Raw genomic sequence first — 16695 nt, 5'->3', positions numbered from 1 at the left:
ACTTTTGACGTTACAATTTCAAAGTTACCATTCCAAATACAAACTGCTGCTGGTGGATGTAACAGGGAATTTACAAGATCATAATCATTCATGTTAAATTATGACAATGTTTTTAAATTAAACATAATAGTGTAGTGTTTTTATCTTAATAGATGCTAAGTTTCCATGAAACCTGGAGTAATTAGGTGTACTTTGATTTTGTAACTGGAAACACTTTTTGCCCGTTTCTCTATACGCATTGAAATTCTAAAGCATTTGGTTATTGCAAAAACTTACGTTGACTACTTTTCTACTTTTATAATAGGATGAAAAAATAAAAATATTTAACACCTAAAATAAATTATAATATTTTATTCGACGAATTTAAAATCTAATTCTGTAGATTTCGCTATTTTCTCATTTCAATGTCATTGTCAATCCTTTGAAACATTCGAAAAGTCAAATCTGACATACTGGCATCCTTGTCACAATTCCTATGATAAAACAGTATATTTTTATTTATTTTCATAGTCAATAAAATCTTAAAACCAGAAAAATACATTTACCGAGTAAAGAATCAGAGTTATCTTCTATTACATGACGTCTCCTTTCTGTGAAGTGATAACAATTTAGGACAATTAAGCTATAATGACGAACGCAACGATTCAGGTATACACCCACTTGGGATTTCCATAATTTATGTTATATTTACCTTATTCGAATGACTAACTAGTCCGTAGCTAAGCTAATGTGTAAAAAGACCGTAAATTAAAACGTTGGTTGCTATGTTTATGAAATCATAAAGATGTTTAAAATGTTTGAATGTCACAGGAAATTGAAGGTATCGATGATTATTGGGGGCCGGCGTTCCGATCTATATATGAGGGTGAAGGACACGAAGCGTTCGTTCAGCAGCTGGATGAGCGCATCAAACAACATGATAAGGAGATTGAAAAACTGTGCAACTTTCATTACCAGGTAAAAAAAAATCAGTAGAACTCAAAGTTATGCAATTTTAATGTGAACTATACTTTTTGTTGTAGGAAAATCAAGTTTCCTGTTATGATAAAATTTGATGCTCTAAAAGAAGTGTTCATTTGATTGAAATTATTTATAATAAGTCATTTGGATACCATTGTTTGTGCTGAAAAAAAAAACAGATTTTCAAATATTAACAATATATACTCATCTTTTCACTTTGTGGGCTATTTTTATCTACAAGAACCTTATAATTGGTATTGGTTTTTCCTCAAAATGGGGTGTGATTGATAATTTCAGGGCTTCATTGACTCAATCCGTGAGTTGCTGCAAGTGCGGTCACATGCTGAGGAGCTCCATGCCGAGATATCCAATGTGGATGCTAACGTCAAAGATACCACAGATAGTGAGTTATAAATTATTTAGGTACAAAAGTGTTTGTGTTTACATTGCTAAAAATCCAAAAAACAATTTTGAAAACTTGAAAAAAAAATCATTTTTGTAGTGTAAACTGATAAAAAAAAAATTCATAATTTTTTTTTATCACTTTTGGGTGTGATAGATTATAGAAGATTTGATCTATCTATCTAATGTTCATCTTTGCATAGGTCTGTGTGCCAAAGCTGAGGAGTTGATCAGGGCTCGCAGGGTTGAGTTGAACATAGCTGCCACCATTGAGAAGATGGAACTCTGTCTGCCCTTACTTACCACATATTCCAAACTCAAGTCACAAGTTGAAGCTAAGAGGTTTAAGAAAATTATTTATTTTAGTTACATTAGTTGTGTTATATTAGCATAAAATTATTTATATTAGTTACAAAGAAACAATAAATAAAAATAATTCTGAGATTAATTATATTTATAATTCTCAGAATGTTTTTTTCCTTGTACATTATTAGACTTAACATGAGCCAAATGGCCCATTACAACTGACAATACACTTAATTGCTAACAATAATAGAGATGGCACTGATTAGGCAATCTAAAATCTCATATGAAGTCCAAAACAAAATGCAAAGAAGTGTCACACCCTATCATCATTCTAGTAATTAATAGAAATCACACTGAATAAGCAATCCAAAATCTCCTTCAAGTTGATTCATAAATCTTACTTAACGAAAAGTCTTTAACAAAACCATTTATTCCTGTAGATACTACCCAGCCCTCAAAACTCTTGAACAACTTGAACACGTGCTCCTACCGCGCGTCGGCCCCTACAAGTGGTGCGCTCAGATCTCCACAGACATACCGCGGCTACGACAGGCTATACAGGACGCAAGTATGGCGGATTTGAGGGACTTCCTCGAGAATATAAGGAAGCTTAGTCCACAGGTCAGTGTTTATGGGACAAATGTGTAGCTTATGGCGTGGTAATAAGGTAGTTTTTGTAGTGGTAGTTGTTAGATTGATTATTGTTATTTTAAGAATAATTATTGAGTATCACCTTGTGTCGATTTTTCGAAACTAAAACATTTTGTGGATATTGCATGTCAACATCATCATCCTTGTCTTTTTCCCAAGTATGTTTCTTAAAACAAATATAGTTTCAAGATTATTTCAAAAGCTAATAGCAGTGATAAGGTTTACTAATATCCTCAAGGTCTTTGCAGGTTGGAGCGATGGCTTTAAAACAAACACAAGAGATGCTTGGAAGGAGTTTAGCCAGTATTGTCAAAAATAAAAAAGGTAGGTTTGGTAAACAATACTTATAGTCCAAGTACAGTACAGCTACTCTATGTGGGTTACATCTAGACGTATCTCAAATGTTTCGTCCTTTTAATCAGTGGTCTTTGTTTGTCAGATATGCAAGTACTGGGAATTTCAGCAAAGGAAAGCTCTGGACCACAATGTCCGCATGAGTTGGTAGACTTCAGTCCTCTGCATAGATGTCTACACATTCACAGCGTTCTCGGCGCTAAGAATGACTTCATACAGTATTACAGGTAAAGGCCAGATTAGCGATTTTTTTGTAACGTTTTATTTACAAAAAACTTAACAAAGCCTAAACTTATTACTCACCTTACTTATTACATTTAGACCAAACTATCTAATTTCCCAATGATATGCAAAAGTCTCTCCATTTGACTAAAATTCGTAACTTAGTAACTTTATTATTAGTAACTTTCGTATTGAACCAGTACTTACACGTACTAAAGAGTAAATATGAATTAGCATGACGTTCTCTATACTACGCATTACATATTTTTAGAGCACAGCGAAAGCAACAAGCTCGCTTGGTCCTCATACCCGCATCAGTAAACCTACACGACTCGATCCAAGGTGTGAAGAACTATCTCAACGCTGTCCTCGGCTTCTTCATCCTAGAGGAGCATTTACTAAGCGCAGGCGCAGGTCTCGTCTCAAAGGACTGGCTGTTGGACATGTGGAGTATGTCGGTCACCAAAGTGGCTTCGACCCTAAGGACCAACACGTCACTGATCACGGATCCTACGCTCATGTTGAGTATCAAGCATCAGATAGTGCTGTTTATTAATACGCTAAAGTGAGTATATTTTTATGCTTTACAAAGTGTTATTTTAGGGCTGAATTGATATTAATCAGAAGTAAGTGGAATCTTGTTGGAGAAAGATAGCTAGAAGAGTATTTTTTGCGAAATGATTTTGTCCTGGGTTACCGATATATTGTTTTTCAAAGTTAATCTTGCGTTCTATTATCCTTAAATGGTAACTTAATTCTCCTAATGGTGGGAAAACTCCTCACCCACTGAATTAAGAAAATATATAATTCTTTCGTACTGATTATTACAATTTTATCTGTAGATGTTACGGCCTGCCTACGGATCCATTGCCTTTGTTACTGCAAGAGATGGCGGAACATTACACAGAGGTATTGATGCAGAGATGGGTGGTTGTATTCAGAGACATTCTTGATAACGCCTCCTTTGTGCCTATAGAGGTAAGAGTGCAATGTAAAATGCGTTTTATTTACTTACAATAAGTCCCACATTGATTAATTATTCTTAGAATTGCTGCATTTTTATGTATGAATCATATTCGATTTGTTTCAGGTTGAAAATCAAGATCAATATGATGAAGTAATGGACACGTTTCCTTATGACGGCGAAGAACTTGAAACGCAGCCTTTTCCAAGGAAGTGAGTAATTTTTTAACAACAATTGTTATAATCTAATATCAGGCTAATGTTTTGTAGGTCTGATGAATTTAAGTTAAATACATCTATATCTATACATATAATAAAATTGTAGAAAAGTGAAAACTGTACAATGAATATTTTTAATCTATACATATAATAAAGTTGTAGAAAAGTGAAAACTGAACATGGAATATTTAAAAAAAAGAATAATTGCAGGATGGTCTACGAACGATTCCGATGCCGAAGATATGATTTTTAGAATTTTTATCTGTTTGTCTGTTTGTCTGTATGTATGTCCGGAAAGATCTCGGAAATACTAGATAGATTTGATTCAAATTTTCAGAGAATATCAACAAGAGGTCCGGTCAACATACTTTTTACTTATTATCTCGCTTTTCGTTACAGGGGGTGAACAGGAGCCTTTTATATCTATAAACAAATATCAAATTATCTTATAAAGTACTGAATATATTTCGTTCAAATTTTGCATGATCCTTATCGTACACATGATACAACAAATATACAAAAACCATAACGCTACTATGCAGGGGGCATGAGCAGTAAAGTTTTAAATTTTTGGAGTTACCCGTAACATCGTGTAATACAATTATGAAGTGTATTTTCACCCCATTGAGTAGTAGGCAGCACGGTCATCAATTTACACAAAAAAACATCACGCTATTTATCTTAAGACTTTTGGCAGAGCAATAATAGGATTTTTCGAAAATAAATAATTTTATTCTCTTAGTCTGATATAGGCCTACCGCGACTATTTCACAAGTAAAATAAAAGAAACATAAACTAATACGTTTTTTTTTTATGCAATTGTTACCGTATTCGGTACATTCTTGAAAGAAAGGAACAACAACAAACATTTTGTAGTTCACATTGATCTCATCTATAATTATGCATAACAAAAACTTACTGAACGACATAGTTAATTATTACCTTGGTTCATCTGTAACAACTAGCAAAAATTTACAAAAATATAAACTTTCAAACAAACAAAAAAGCCTTTCAAACAATGAAATATTCTTCTTAAATTTGCAACATTACATAGGCCAAAAGTATTTCGGATATAAAAGCCCAGAAAACTTGCATAAAAACTGCATAATAGGTATGCAATGTGAAAGATCTATAAGACCAAAGCTATCAACGAATAGACATTATGTATCTATTGATAGAATAATGTGTACTGATACCTGGGAATTTTCAATATTTTAACGTTTTGATCGGTCTACAACCGCCATTATAGAGACTGCACAAGTGGCCCTTCCAAAAATTCCTTTAATAGGTAATTTATTGTAATCTCTACTTATTTAAAATTTTCTTCTTTCGTAGCCTGGTAAAAACAGGGGAAGGAACGAGACTGAATGAGTTTCTGAGATCCCTAAGCCGACGAGGCTTAGGAACATATTTTTCTAAATTTCCCCAATAAGGCTCATAATAGCGTGTAGCTATCAGCACAGCTATGACGGATGTACCGTCATACAATGTCTGGAAAATTCATTTTGGCTGTCGGTATCGACAGCGTAACCTCATAACCAACCTCACGTAGTCTTTATTTAAGTTCCATTTATGCAGTAGGGATGACGGTAGGTATTTTACTTCAATGATCGTCAGGTAGGTTAACGAATAAAATACGTAATTTTTTATGTAAATTGGTACAGTAAATAGAACTCATGCACATGAAGTCACTTTTATGTTCATATTTTGCTTTGTCGTAACATCACAAATTACACATATCCTATACTTTATATTTTTGTCATTGTCAATTTTAAAAAAAAACTTTTTTATATTGGAAATATTCCATATGTTTGTGAGGAAGATCAGTTTTAATATTAAGAGGACAATCAAACATTAGGAAACCGTTTATCTGGGCGCAATTTTGCAAAATCTTATATTTTATGAAACTATGTAAAATCCGCAGTTACCGAGCCCGTCTCTCACTTCACCAGCTCCGTCCACAAAAATAATTTGACATCTTCTTTATATTGTCAGAAAACATCGTGTGTGAAAATAACAACTGTGTGACTATCACTGTTCCTAAGAAACAGCCAGGTGACAGACAGACAAACGGACACCGGGGCCTCAGTAATATGGTTCTGGTTTACCTCTTTGGTTACAGTACAAAAATAATTTTATGATACCTCATAATCACTGTCATAATCCGTCTAGCAATTTCAGGTGTAGGCCACCCAATTAGAAAATAGAAAACCCTCGAAAGTAAAACATTTTTAGAAGTGCTAAGACTGAGTTATACCTTCTGTTATTTTTTCCTATTTGATCGCGGTAATCTCAGGAACTACTGGTCCAAATTGAAAAATTCTTTTTGGGTTGAATAGACCATTTATCGAGGAAGGCTTTAGGCTATAAACAATCACGCTGCGACTAATAGGAGCGAAGATACAATGAAAAATGTGAAAAACCAGGGCAGGTATAAATCATATCTTCTAGCCACGGGGACGAAGTCGGGCAACAGCTAATTTAGAAATAAAAAAGCAAGCTTAAAATATAAAAAAAAGTGTTTCATTTTCAATATTGCATTACATTTTTGCGATGATCGTTATTATTAAACTTCATAGTTTTTCACATCTTGAAAATCACGCAGCCAAAGTCGCGGGCAACAGCTAGTCTACACTAATATTATAAAGAGGAAAACTTTCTTTTTTTTCACCATTCAAAAACTACATTATCCACGAGTAATATAGGCTGTATTTAATTTTGATCAAAAATAGGGTTCCGTAAGATATTAGGGTTTTTCGGACACAAGGTGTAAAAAATCAACCAAAAAAGTTGCTTATTTTGCGTACCCTGCCTAAACTATTAAAGATAGAACCATAAAATGTTCTAAGTAATTGTAGATCTTATAAATATCTACAAATAAGTCCGCAACACACTATACCTATCTATGTCGAGTGAGGCACAATAACCATTTTTTATTGAAAAATCTTGATTTGTTTTGGACTACATTTAATCCTTATCATGCTATTAAACCTTATCAAAATAAATTTCATCACTAAGTACAGTTAATTTAGTTAATATTTGGTCTTTGAATGATTAAAATTGGACGTTTGGTTCTGAAGTTATAGCGAAATTAAAATATTACGATTTCTTCTGCACGGCCCGTTGCGAAGTAGGCGTTACCAAGGCCCGGTGAGCCTAACATCGAGGACGCAGTAAGGAATTTTTAAATTCTCTGAACCCCGCTGGGCTTCCACCTTATGAACTGTCGTTAAAAGTTGGCACGCCGATAATGCTTCTTAGAAATTTAAGACCCCCCAACATGTGTAATGGCACGAGACTTTTTATAAAGGAGCTAAAAGATAATTTAATAGTTGCGAAGATTATCACCGGCCCTGCAGCTGCTGAATTAGCTCATAAACCAAGAATACCCATGACTCTTACTTTGTCTATGCCCTTCAAAAGGCTCCAATTTCCAGTAAAAAATTCTTTCGCACTCACGATAAACAAATCCCAGGGCCAAACATTCAAATTAGTAGTAATTGATTTACGAAAAGAATGTTTTACGCATGGGCAACTTTACGTTGCCCTATCACGGGTCGGGGCTCCCGACCATCACTATATTTTGTTACCAGAAAATAATAGTTGTGTATAGAGAAGCTCTACAATAATAGCTTAAGTTTTCTATCCTAAAACAACGGGTTCTACAACATCCACAGAAAGAAAATCTGTTCAGCCTGCAGATAGTGACTGCTACGTCGATGTTAGTGTCGGTGTCTGTGAATTGACCTGGGAATCATTTTGTTTGCTTACCGTGTTTTTCCTGGGTAGGCTTTTTGCAACGGTAACCGATATCCACGCGGGCGGAGCCGCGGGCGACCGCTAGTACATGTATATTTTAAAACTTTTCCATGTCTGAGGCATAATAAACAATACGAAATACATTTTTTACGGCTATGAGACTGATAGTCTGCCGGCAGGAAGAGTTCGTATCTGTCAGCGCAGACAGGTTTCCTGTACCTAATCGTAGGCAATATATAACTTCGAAATTAATGACGTGAGGTATGTCCTCGCGTTATGAGCTGAGTCGAATTGCCCTATATTTAGCACTGTGCGGCAAAGGTTTAAATATCTTCCACGTAAACAGATATACTCTCCTCAAGTTGGCCGCTCATTCAACATAGAATATGACAATATGATTGATTGAAGTCCGCCTACGTTTTTCTCTTGTTCCTTGCTAGTTGTCTCCGTCATCATTTTCTTGTCTATAAAAAAGTCCCTTACTAGTACGTTATCAAGGTAAAGTTTAACAAATATGTCCCCCCTTAGGTTCCCGTTCTCCCGCAGCGTGCCGGCGGTGTACGTGCAGGTGAAGGAGTTCATCTACGCGTGGCTGAAGTACTCGGCGGGGCTGGGGCTGGGCGGCGCGCGGCGGGCGGCGGCGGCGCGCCACTCCGCGTCGCTGCTGCTGAGCCGCTCCTTCACGGGCTGTCTGTCCGCACTCTTCCGCCGCCCGCTGCCGCTCATGCAGCTCGTACAGGTATACATTGTATAATAATATGTCGGAGCCTTATGTATTTGTGGATTAGTCTGTTTTAGTGGTCTAATCTGTTACTATTGGCCGTCATTGCAAATGCTGTCTAGCATCTACAATGAAACCACTGAATACTTCCAAAACCGTGTCATTCGGAAAAACTGTTATCTTTTTTGGACGAAATAAATTAGTCAGAAATAGTAAATTGAATAAGTGGAAAAAACTATTCCACTGCAGGCTTGGAAGAAATACTCTGCACCATGTAGTGCACTGTCTTGCTTTAAGAGGCATGTTGCCAGCAGCAAAAACGAAATGATTTTTAATCCCATGGATATAAATAATATTCTTTAAATAAAAGTGAATTTGGTAATTTTATAAATGATATTTCCTACGTTCCGAATTTCGTTTATTTCTACTAAGCTAAAAGACATACTATTATTATTTCATTTCAGATAATAGTGGATACTCAGTACTTGGAAGGCGCAACCTTATGCCTCTATGAATTTATAAGCAACATTACTGGATCTGAACTGGTCACTACACAGGTACGTCTTAAATACCATTAAAAATAGGACACACCATACCTACCCAGAGCCTAACTCATTCATACAATAATCAATCTTATTGCTTAAGTAATAAGATAGTTATTGTTATATCCACAGACGGCTGGCAGTATGTTCCAAGCGGCACGCGACGACGCTGAGCAACAGATCTGTGACAAGCTTGAAAAGAAAGTCGACGAGTTTCTTGATCTCGAGAACTATGATTGGTTGTTAGGTAAGAAAATAAACTTCTTGTATGTCTGTTTGACTTCAGTATAAAAATAATTGGAATTACGCCTGACGTCACAGAGATCTTAAACAAAATGCTTCTTATGTAAGTGTAATAGAATTATGCCCTTTTATTATCGCAGACGCTTCACAAACATTCAAGTCATAGGCACAAAGACCCACGATAAGCATTCCTGTACCACACAAATGCTCGTGGAATTGGCTTGGTGACCTCAACCACTTTTAGCCAAGTGTTTATTGAAAAGCACATATTTAAATATATTTATATGTTGCAGTTGAGCCTACTGGTCAGGCATCATCTTTCGTCACCGACATGCTCAGCTATCTCTCCGGCGTGCTGACGTCACTCGAGCAGCTACCTGAAAGAGCGCGGTAAGTGGCGTACAGCAAAACAAAAAAGTTTTATTATATGGCGTGAAGCCAGTGCGCAAAATCTAGTCTAAAATAATCTCATTAATAAAATCACCACTTTTTCTACTTGACTTTCAAGGCGAATTTTAAACGGGAAACTTTTGGTATTCAAAATTATCTATTAATGTCCACATGTAAATCAATACGATATTCCGTTTTGATGATGATTGCCATCTGACGGTCAAACTTACAATACCATCATTGCTTATTTTGGTCTGTACCAGGGTGGCAGCAGTACGTGCAGCCACAAACCGCATCGCGACCCGCCTTCGCAACCTGCTGCTAGACCCCGCCGTGAAGCAGATATCGTCGGGCGCGCTGGACCAGCTTAACCTCGACGTGATCCAGTGCGAGCAGTTCGCGGCCGGGGAGCCGGTACCAGGGCTTAAGGAGGGCGAACTGTTGGAGCATTTTGCTAGCTTGAGGTAAGACAAGGCAGCTGTTACAGGAATATACGTACGATAAGCGGTCAGGTGTTGTACCTGGACATTATTCAATGCGTACGGTTTGCGAAATTAGAGCCAATTAGGTTTTAGGTATAGGCGGGTAGAAGCATTGTGCTACCTTCAGGTATGAATACACTCAGTAGTGAAGGGGGTTTAATACAGGGCCCTAGACCAGCTGATCCTCGACAAAATGCGAGCACTTTGCTGCCAAGGAGTCAGTAGCAGGGCTTAAGGAAGGTGAACTGTTTAAGCATTTTGCTAGATTGAGGTATAGCACATTTCATCAGGCATTGGTCCTGCTGAACCTGTTGGTCTTAGAACGCGTAACTGTAGCTTGGGAATTTCCCAATTTATTTATTGAACAAGAACTATGAAGTATTTCTTCTTTTAGTACGTGTCTGTGTATAAAGGTGATCTTTAAATGGTTTTTTTTTGTAGACACAATACGTTACGGTACTTTACTAGTTTATAATCCGTAAAAGTTCCATTGTTCCATTGATAACAAAGTCACGTCGAGTCAAGTCGCAATCCGATACATGAAAATCAGTCAAAAAATCTCTGTAAGGCATACCAAATTGCCAAAATATAGGACAAAAACGCGACTTAGAATACCCTATTATTATTTAACACTTATTGACTAAAAATGCCTTCTTTATTTCAAAGGCAACTCCTGGACCTGATAACTGGTTGGGACTGGTCATCATACCTTCACGATATTGGTATCGACGGCGGTAAGTACTCTCTAGTCACGCCCCGTGACGCCGCCATGCTGTTAGAGAAGTTGAAGGAGGCCGAACAGAAGTCTTCTGTCTTCTCTGTTTTGAAGAAGAATGAAAGAGATAGAAGGAAGTTGCTCGATACCGTCTTGAAACAGCTGAAACAATTGCAGAATCAGGACGGATCGTGAGGGAGATATTACTAGGAGTATTATTGTCAGGTGTTAATGTACAGTTTTATACTAAAATGACTGAATGAAAATGAATGTGGCTTTTCTACTCCTTAAAGATCAAAGACAGTGAAAATTTATCGGAAAAGTAATGTTTTAGTTTTCGCTTGTATGTTTGAGCGTCACATATTTTGTTGTACTTCTGTGATTAGTCTTGAATTGTTCGAAGTATTCATTAATTTGTTCTTTTAAAATTGTGTAGTTGTTTTTAAGGAGAATGTTTGTTTTGTACGATTTAAATGATAAAAATATTAATAAATATGTTAATGAGACATTTTAAATTAAAATTATCACCATATAAGTATTGGCCTGTTAGATATCTGTATATTGTGTAGAGATCACACCTTTAGAACTGTACTGCCTTATCAGAGTAGTGATAGAAGCATTTATATGTTATGCCTACGATTAAGTGTTTATAACAAGACATTGTTTGTATGTAATAAACTATTTATTGTACGAATCTTTTTTCATTAGAGTTCCATACTCTAAGATTAAAATCGGTTACCTACTACTATAACATACTATAGGTAACCATTTAGTGTTATGAATTTGTATTTCTGTCTTTACCTACGTACCCTCAGCGTCGCGAGTCCTAAATAACTAAAAGTAACGGAGAATCAATAAATATTTATTAGCACACCTGAGAACTTTGTGATACCTATGTCCAGCAACATTACCCTACAACGGCTTGCTGAAGATATAACCCAAAAAGCAATCATTACATTAATATTATGTTCTTAAGAAAAAAAATAACTTAAAGTTTAGTAAACGTGTTTATTATGCAAACGATACTTCAGCTTTGTCATATTGCTCTACATATTATGATTTATCAACATAATTGCACACAATAACCAACTACAATACTAAAGATAAGATCAAGAAATTAACAAAACAACTGATAAATATATTATACATATAAAAGTCGCAGAGCAAATTGCAACACGCCATCTATCTAGATCAGCGATCGTATCGCTCCGTGTGGTTATCGCGTGCGCGTGAGTGGCAAGGTCGGTGCGTGACCTTCGGCCCGGGTCACACACGGTGCACGGTGGGACATACCTGTTGACTATTGTAGGTGGAGTCGGTAAGGGTGTTTGTTTATTGTAACGTTAATGTAAAATGAGTGGTGTTTAAGCGAATGAAAATAATTGTGAAAATTATATCATATATGATTTAAGGTATGTGATTTTATTAGAAAAAAAAATAAATTTAAAAATCTAGATATCCACGCTTTTATTTCCATTCAAATTTTATCAAAATCGGTCCGGCCGTTGATTTAGTTGTGAATTGCAATGTTATCGGGTTTGAAGCTACCCTGAAAAACAAGAAAGTGAGTTTTTAAAAACGTAAGGAAAAAAGGATTTACTAATAAAGTAAGTAGGTATGTCTACATAATTATGATATCCTGAGTTAAAGTTATAAATATTCCATCAATAAGTTTAAAGTTAAGTTTAAGTCTATTAAGTAGATAAAAATCCAACCTTCTCTCCAACTAATAGCACTAATTCTTCATATTCAAGGGCGCTTATTGAAACCACGTTACATAAAGTTTAACCTACATACTTAAGCAAGTCTTCATGTCTAAATTTCCCAAATATTAAATTTATTTGAAATAAAATATACTTACATTTTCTTCTTGACATGGTTTTGCTGTCTGTACGATCAAACTTGACAAATGGACGCCTCAAATGGCCTGCGTTATCAGATAATGCCTTGACGAGGCGTGACTCGGGTCTCGCCCACTGTTTAACTTACACTTAACACTAGTTTTTGCACACGGTTTTACTTTTATTTTTTTATTACATGCATGTTCCTTGTCGTATAGATAATGTTAATAGCATTCTTACCTACCCCTAAAAATAATGGAGTTAAAACCGCTCACCATTTTGAAAACATGTTTAAATTGTTTTTAATAATGGTATCGATTCTGAAATGGTAACAGTGCTTTTTTAATGTTACATCTAACAGATTAAAAACAAAATTTAAATTAAAAAAAAAACAGATTTCGCTTATGATTAAGATCGGACTTGACAAGCAAAGCTTAGTTGACTAACGATATGCACCACATTTAGGTAGGTAACAATTAACAAAGTGAATACAACAATAGTATCAGATCTTGGTCTAGCCTTGCGCTTTGTCAGTTCGTGACCCGCCGGTCTAGCACCAAACTGAATCAAACCAGTCTGCTTTAAATCATAGAATGTCAGACTCCTGTAATATAAATGACTTGTCTGATAAGGAGTATTATCTACTGTTCACGTAATAAATACGCCTTCTACCCTCTTTCGTAATGTGTGTGTTAATTATTTGAAGTTTAAATCGTATCAATTAAAAAAAATCACCCGTTTAAAAAAAAACATCCTTGTGTCAAGGGGTTTTCACGAGCTGTCAAGCCACATGCTGTATGCTGTACAAACTACATTTTTATGTAAATATTTATTATGCTAAGTACTTGTTACACTAAAGCTTTAGATAAGCCCATTTTTCGATGGTTTTGGTTAGTCCGGCTTTAAATTGTGATATGGTCTAATAAAGATGAAGGTGAAGGGTTCTTAGTGTTCTAACTGAGGAATCTGAACACAGGCACACAAAGTTGTTGGCAATTCCATGATATTCCGAGAAGAACAGACATAACACAACCTTCATGACCGGACCCAATCAAATGAAAACGCCCACACACCACTCTGAGAGTTCAATGATATCCTTTTAGTGTAAAGTGTTTGGATTACTATAATTATCTTTAACTGTTGTATAACTATCAATCATAAAGCTTTTGTTGAGTTCATTTGATTGATTTATTTTAAAAGCACAATTTATGTTTTGTATTTATTATTTCCTTTATTTCATTTAAATACATATAAATTACATTTTTAAATATATATAAAAAAAACAACATACATTTAAAAATATAAAAAATAGCGTCCAACCGGCAACGGGAACAGGGCCCAAGCTGCCGGTGGTCAGGGCTCCAGAGAGAGGAACCTCCTCACGATGCGCGCCGTGTCCAGAAGTACCGCTCTCTGAATCAAACCCTTGACCCAGACGCCCAACGAGAGCCTCATAAGGTGTTGGTCGAGGCTCTTGGCTATCAAGCCATTGACACTCGCGACTATCGGGACAATGATTGCCGAGTCCACCTCCCACAAGTCGACAACCTCGTGAGCTAAATCCAAATATTTCATTTGTTTTTCTTTTTCCGCTTTCACGAGGTTCTCGTCATGGGGGATGGTGACATCAACAATCATTGCTCGACGTTCTGATCGATCTATCACCACTATATCAGGCTTATTGGCTACAATAGTCCGGTCAGTGATGATAGATCGATCCCAGTACAATGTGACATGACCATTTTCGAGAACTGGGTCGGGAACATACCTATAGTACGGCACCTCAGATTCCACAAGTTTGTACTTCAAAGCAAGCTGCTGATGGATAATCCTGGCCACTTGGTTATGTCTGTGCAAGTATTCGCCGTTAGCAAGACGAGAACAACCCGAAACTATATGCCTCAAGGATTCACCGGGGCAGTGACATGCCCGACAGATGTCAACTGTACCATCCTTAATTATATATTTCCGGTAGTTATTTGTCAAGATAACTTCATCCATAATTGCACAAACAAACCCTTCGGTTTCACCAAAAAGATCACCGAAGCGTAGCCAGGCCACGGACGCTAGGAAATCTACATCGGCTCCATGAAGAGTCCGATAATAGCGTCCGTGTAGCTCCTTGCTTTGCCATACATCTTTGCGGTCTTTGACGCTTAGTACGACAGGTTTGCGCCAGTTCTCTTTGCCTAGAGAGAGCGGAGTGAAGGCCTTATCCACTGCCACAACATCTCGATGCATCCCCACGTCCATTCGGAGGAAGTACTCCCTGAGGTTACATATCTCGCGATTATGAAGGGTCTTGGCGTTTAAGAAGCCTCGCCCCCCACACTTTCGCGGGATTATATATATTTTATGTATTATATGTATTTATTATATTATTACGTTGTTCCATCAAGGAACAACCTTATACGAATTATGTTGTTATAAATCCCGCAATCATGAAAATAGAATCGGCAAGTTTAGGAGGCCTTTTTGTGACCCGGTGGAAATCCTATTGGACCCTTATGATTTCCTCTGAGTTTATCGATCCCTGCAAATGGCCATGAGTCAGACTAACTTCTCAGTAGGGAAAGTGAAGCAGTGCCGAACTCCTACTGGCTACAACCATAGGAATTCTTCTTCGAACCTTATGTCGGGGGCAAACTGTAACGCTAGCGCCGACTACCTGGACTCCTTGGTGTACGCAAGGGAAGTGTTATAAATATTACTGCATTTGCAGATAAACGTGACCCATTTAACCACAAAAAACATAATAACCTAATGAAGTACATAATACTGATGAATAAATAAAATGTTTTGGTGTTATTTTTAGTTGCTTATGCTCTTGTTATGATTGACAAGCTGACACTAACCGGTAGTTATAACTAGCAACTGAGAACCACAATTCTGATTCACCATTAGGTATGACGTGGCTTTACTAATGTTTATTTCAATATAATGATAGTAATGTTGTCTGAAACATCAAAAATTCGATGAAAAGACTTTGATGTTCTGCATTTTTGCCACGTTCCGCAGTCAATATTAAACGAAGTGTACGGTGAGAGTTTTGAATAGAACGTGTAGTCTTTCACATGAAACCTTTTCTGTTCGCTAAATTCTCATAAGCTCTTTACTAGCCGAGGTACAACGTGGGAATATGAAAATGTCTGATTTGCACGATGCATAGACTAAACCGTCGCACTAACACAACGCACTCTTTCTGTGGCACACTGGCGGGATATCAGTAAGGTTCTTTCTTTGTTTCGTATTTTTTCATTCATGACATTTAATTGCCATTTAAGATCACAGTTATGTGGTTTCAAATGAATCTAGATCACAAGTACCCTTCTGATGAGTCTGATATCTAGTGTCGGGTTACGTAGAGCAAAAAGAATTTAACCTTTTTTACTGTCGCAGAGCGGTATTGATAATTACTGCAGTAATTAAAATACCTTATTAATAAAGATTTTGTTGTGATCTATAATATTAACTTCCTTTTAAAAGTGTGTAAAATAATATCAACTAATTTAAATTATCTAGCAAAAAATGATCAAGCAAATGGGCTTGGCGCCAATGTTTGACAGAAAGCCATGATAAAAACAGTAAAAACAGTGTGTAGCAAAAAGGTTAGAAAAAAAATCACAGACGAGAACGATATTTAGCGATATCTACGTGAAATATTAATTACAATGCAGCGAAACAGTTCAAGTGCAAATCGAATGGCATCGTGAAGCCACAATTCGTTCCCGGATCCTTGTAACGTCATGTGGTCTGAGTTCTTTTAATTTCTGTTACATATTTCTTCAAGGTCCGACGCCCACATCCGTCTGAACGTGGGAATACAGCTGTTATTGTTCTATATGTACCTGAGTGTTGTAGATTATATGGTAAGGTGAGATGTAAGACGGGTAGCGATCGTAGGATATGATTGTGTAATCTGAGT

The 16695-nt window shown here is 36.5% G+C and overlaps 1 protein-coding gene across 1 annotated transcript; it reads left to right on the top strand.

Annotated features, from left to right (window-relative positions):
- The first annotated feature begins 426 nt into the window (after positions 1–426).
- Positions 427–11619, top strand: LOC113494726 (exocyst complex component 6). The gene is made up of 16 exons (XM_026873164.1): positions 427–648; positions 811–957; positions 1258–1363; positions 1566–1704; positions 2109–2289; positions 2568–2643; positions 2759–2900; positions 3167–3460; positions 3738–3873; positions 3986–4071; positions 8365–8575; positions 9022–9114; positions 9232–9346; positions 9636–9732; positions 9996–10196; positions 10881–11619. The coding sequence occupies exons 1-16, from the start codon at positions 628–630 to the stop codon at positions 11122–11124; spliced, it is 2289 nt and encodes a 762-aa protein (XP_026728965.1). The 5' UTR covers positions 427–627; the 3' UTR covers positions 11125–11619.
- The last annotated feature ends 5076 nt before the right edge of the window (positions 11620–16695 follow it).

The sequence above is a fragment of the Trichoplusia ni genome, chromosome 6 (assembly GCF_003590095.1).
Source record: "Trichoplusia ni isolate ovarian cell line Hi5 chromosome 6, tn1, whole genome shotgun sequence".
Lineage (NCBI taxonomy): Eukaryota > Metazoa > Arthropoda > Insecta > Lepidoptera > Noctuidae > Trichoplusia > Trichoplusia ni.
This window is presented reverse-complemented; position numbering and strand designations above follow the sequence as displayed.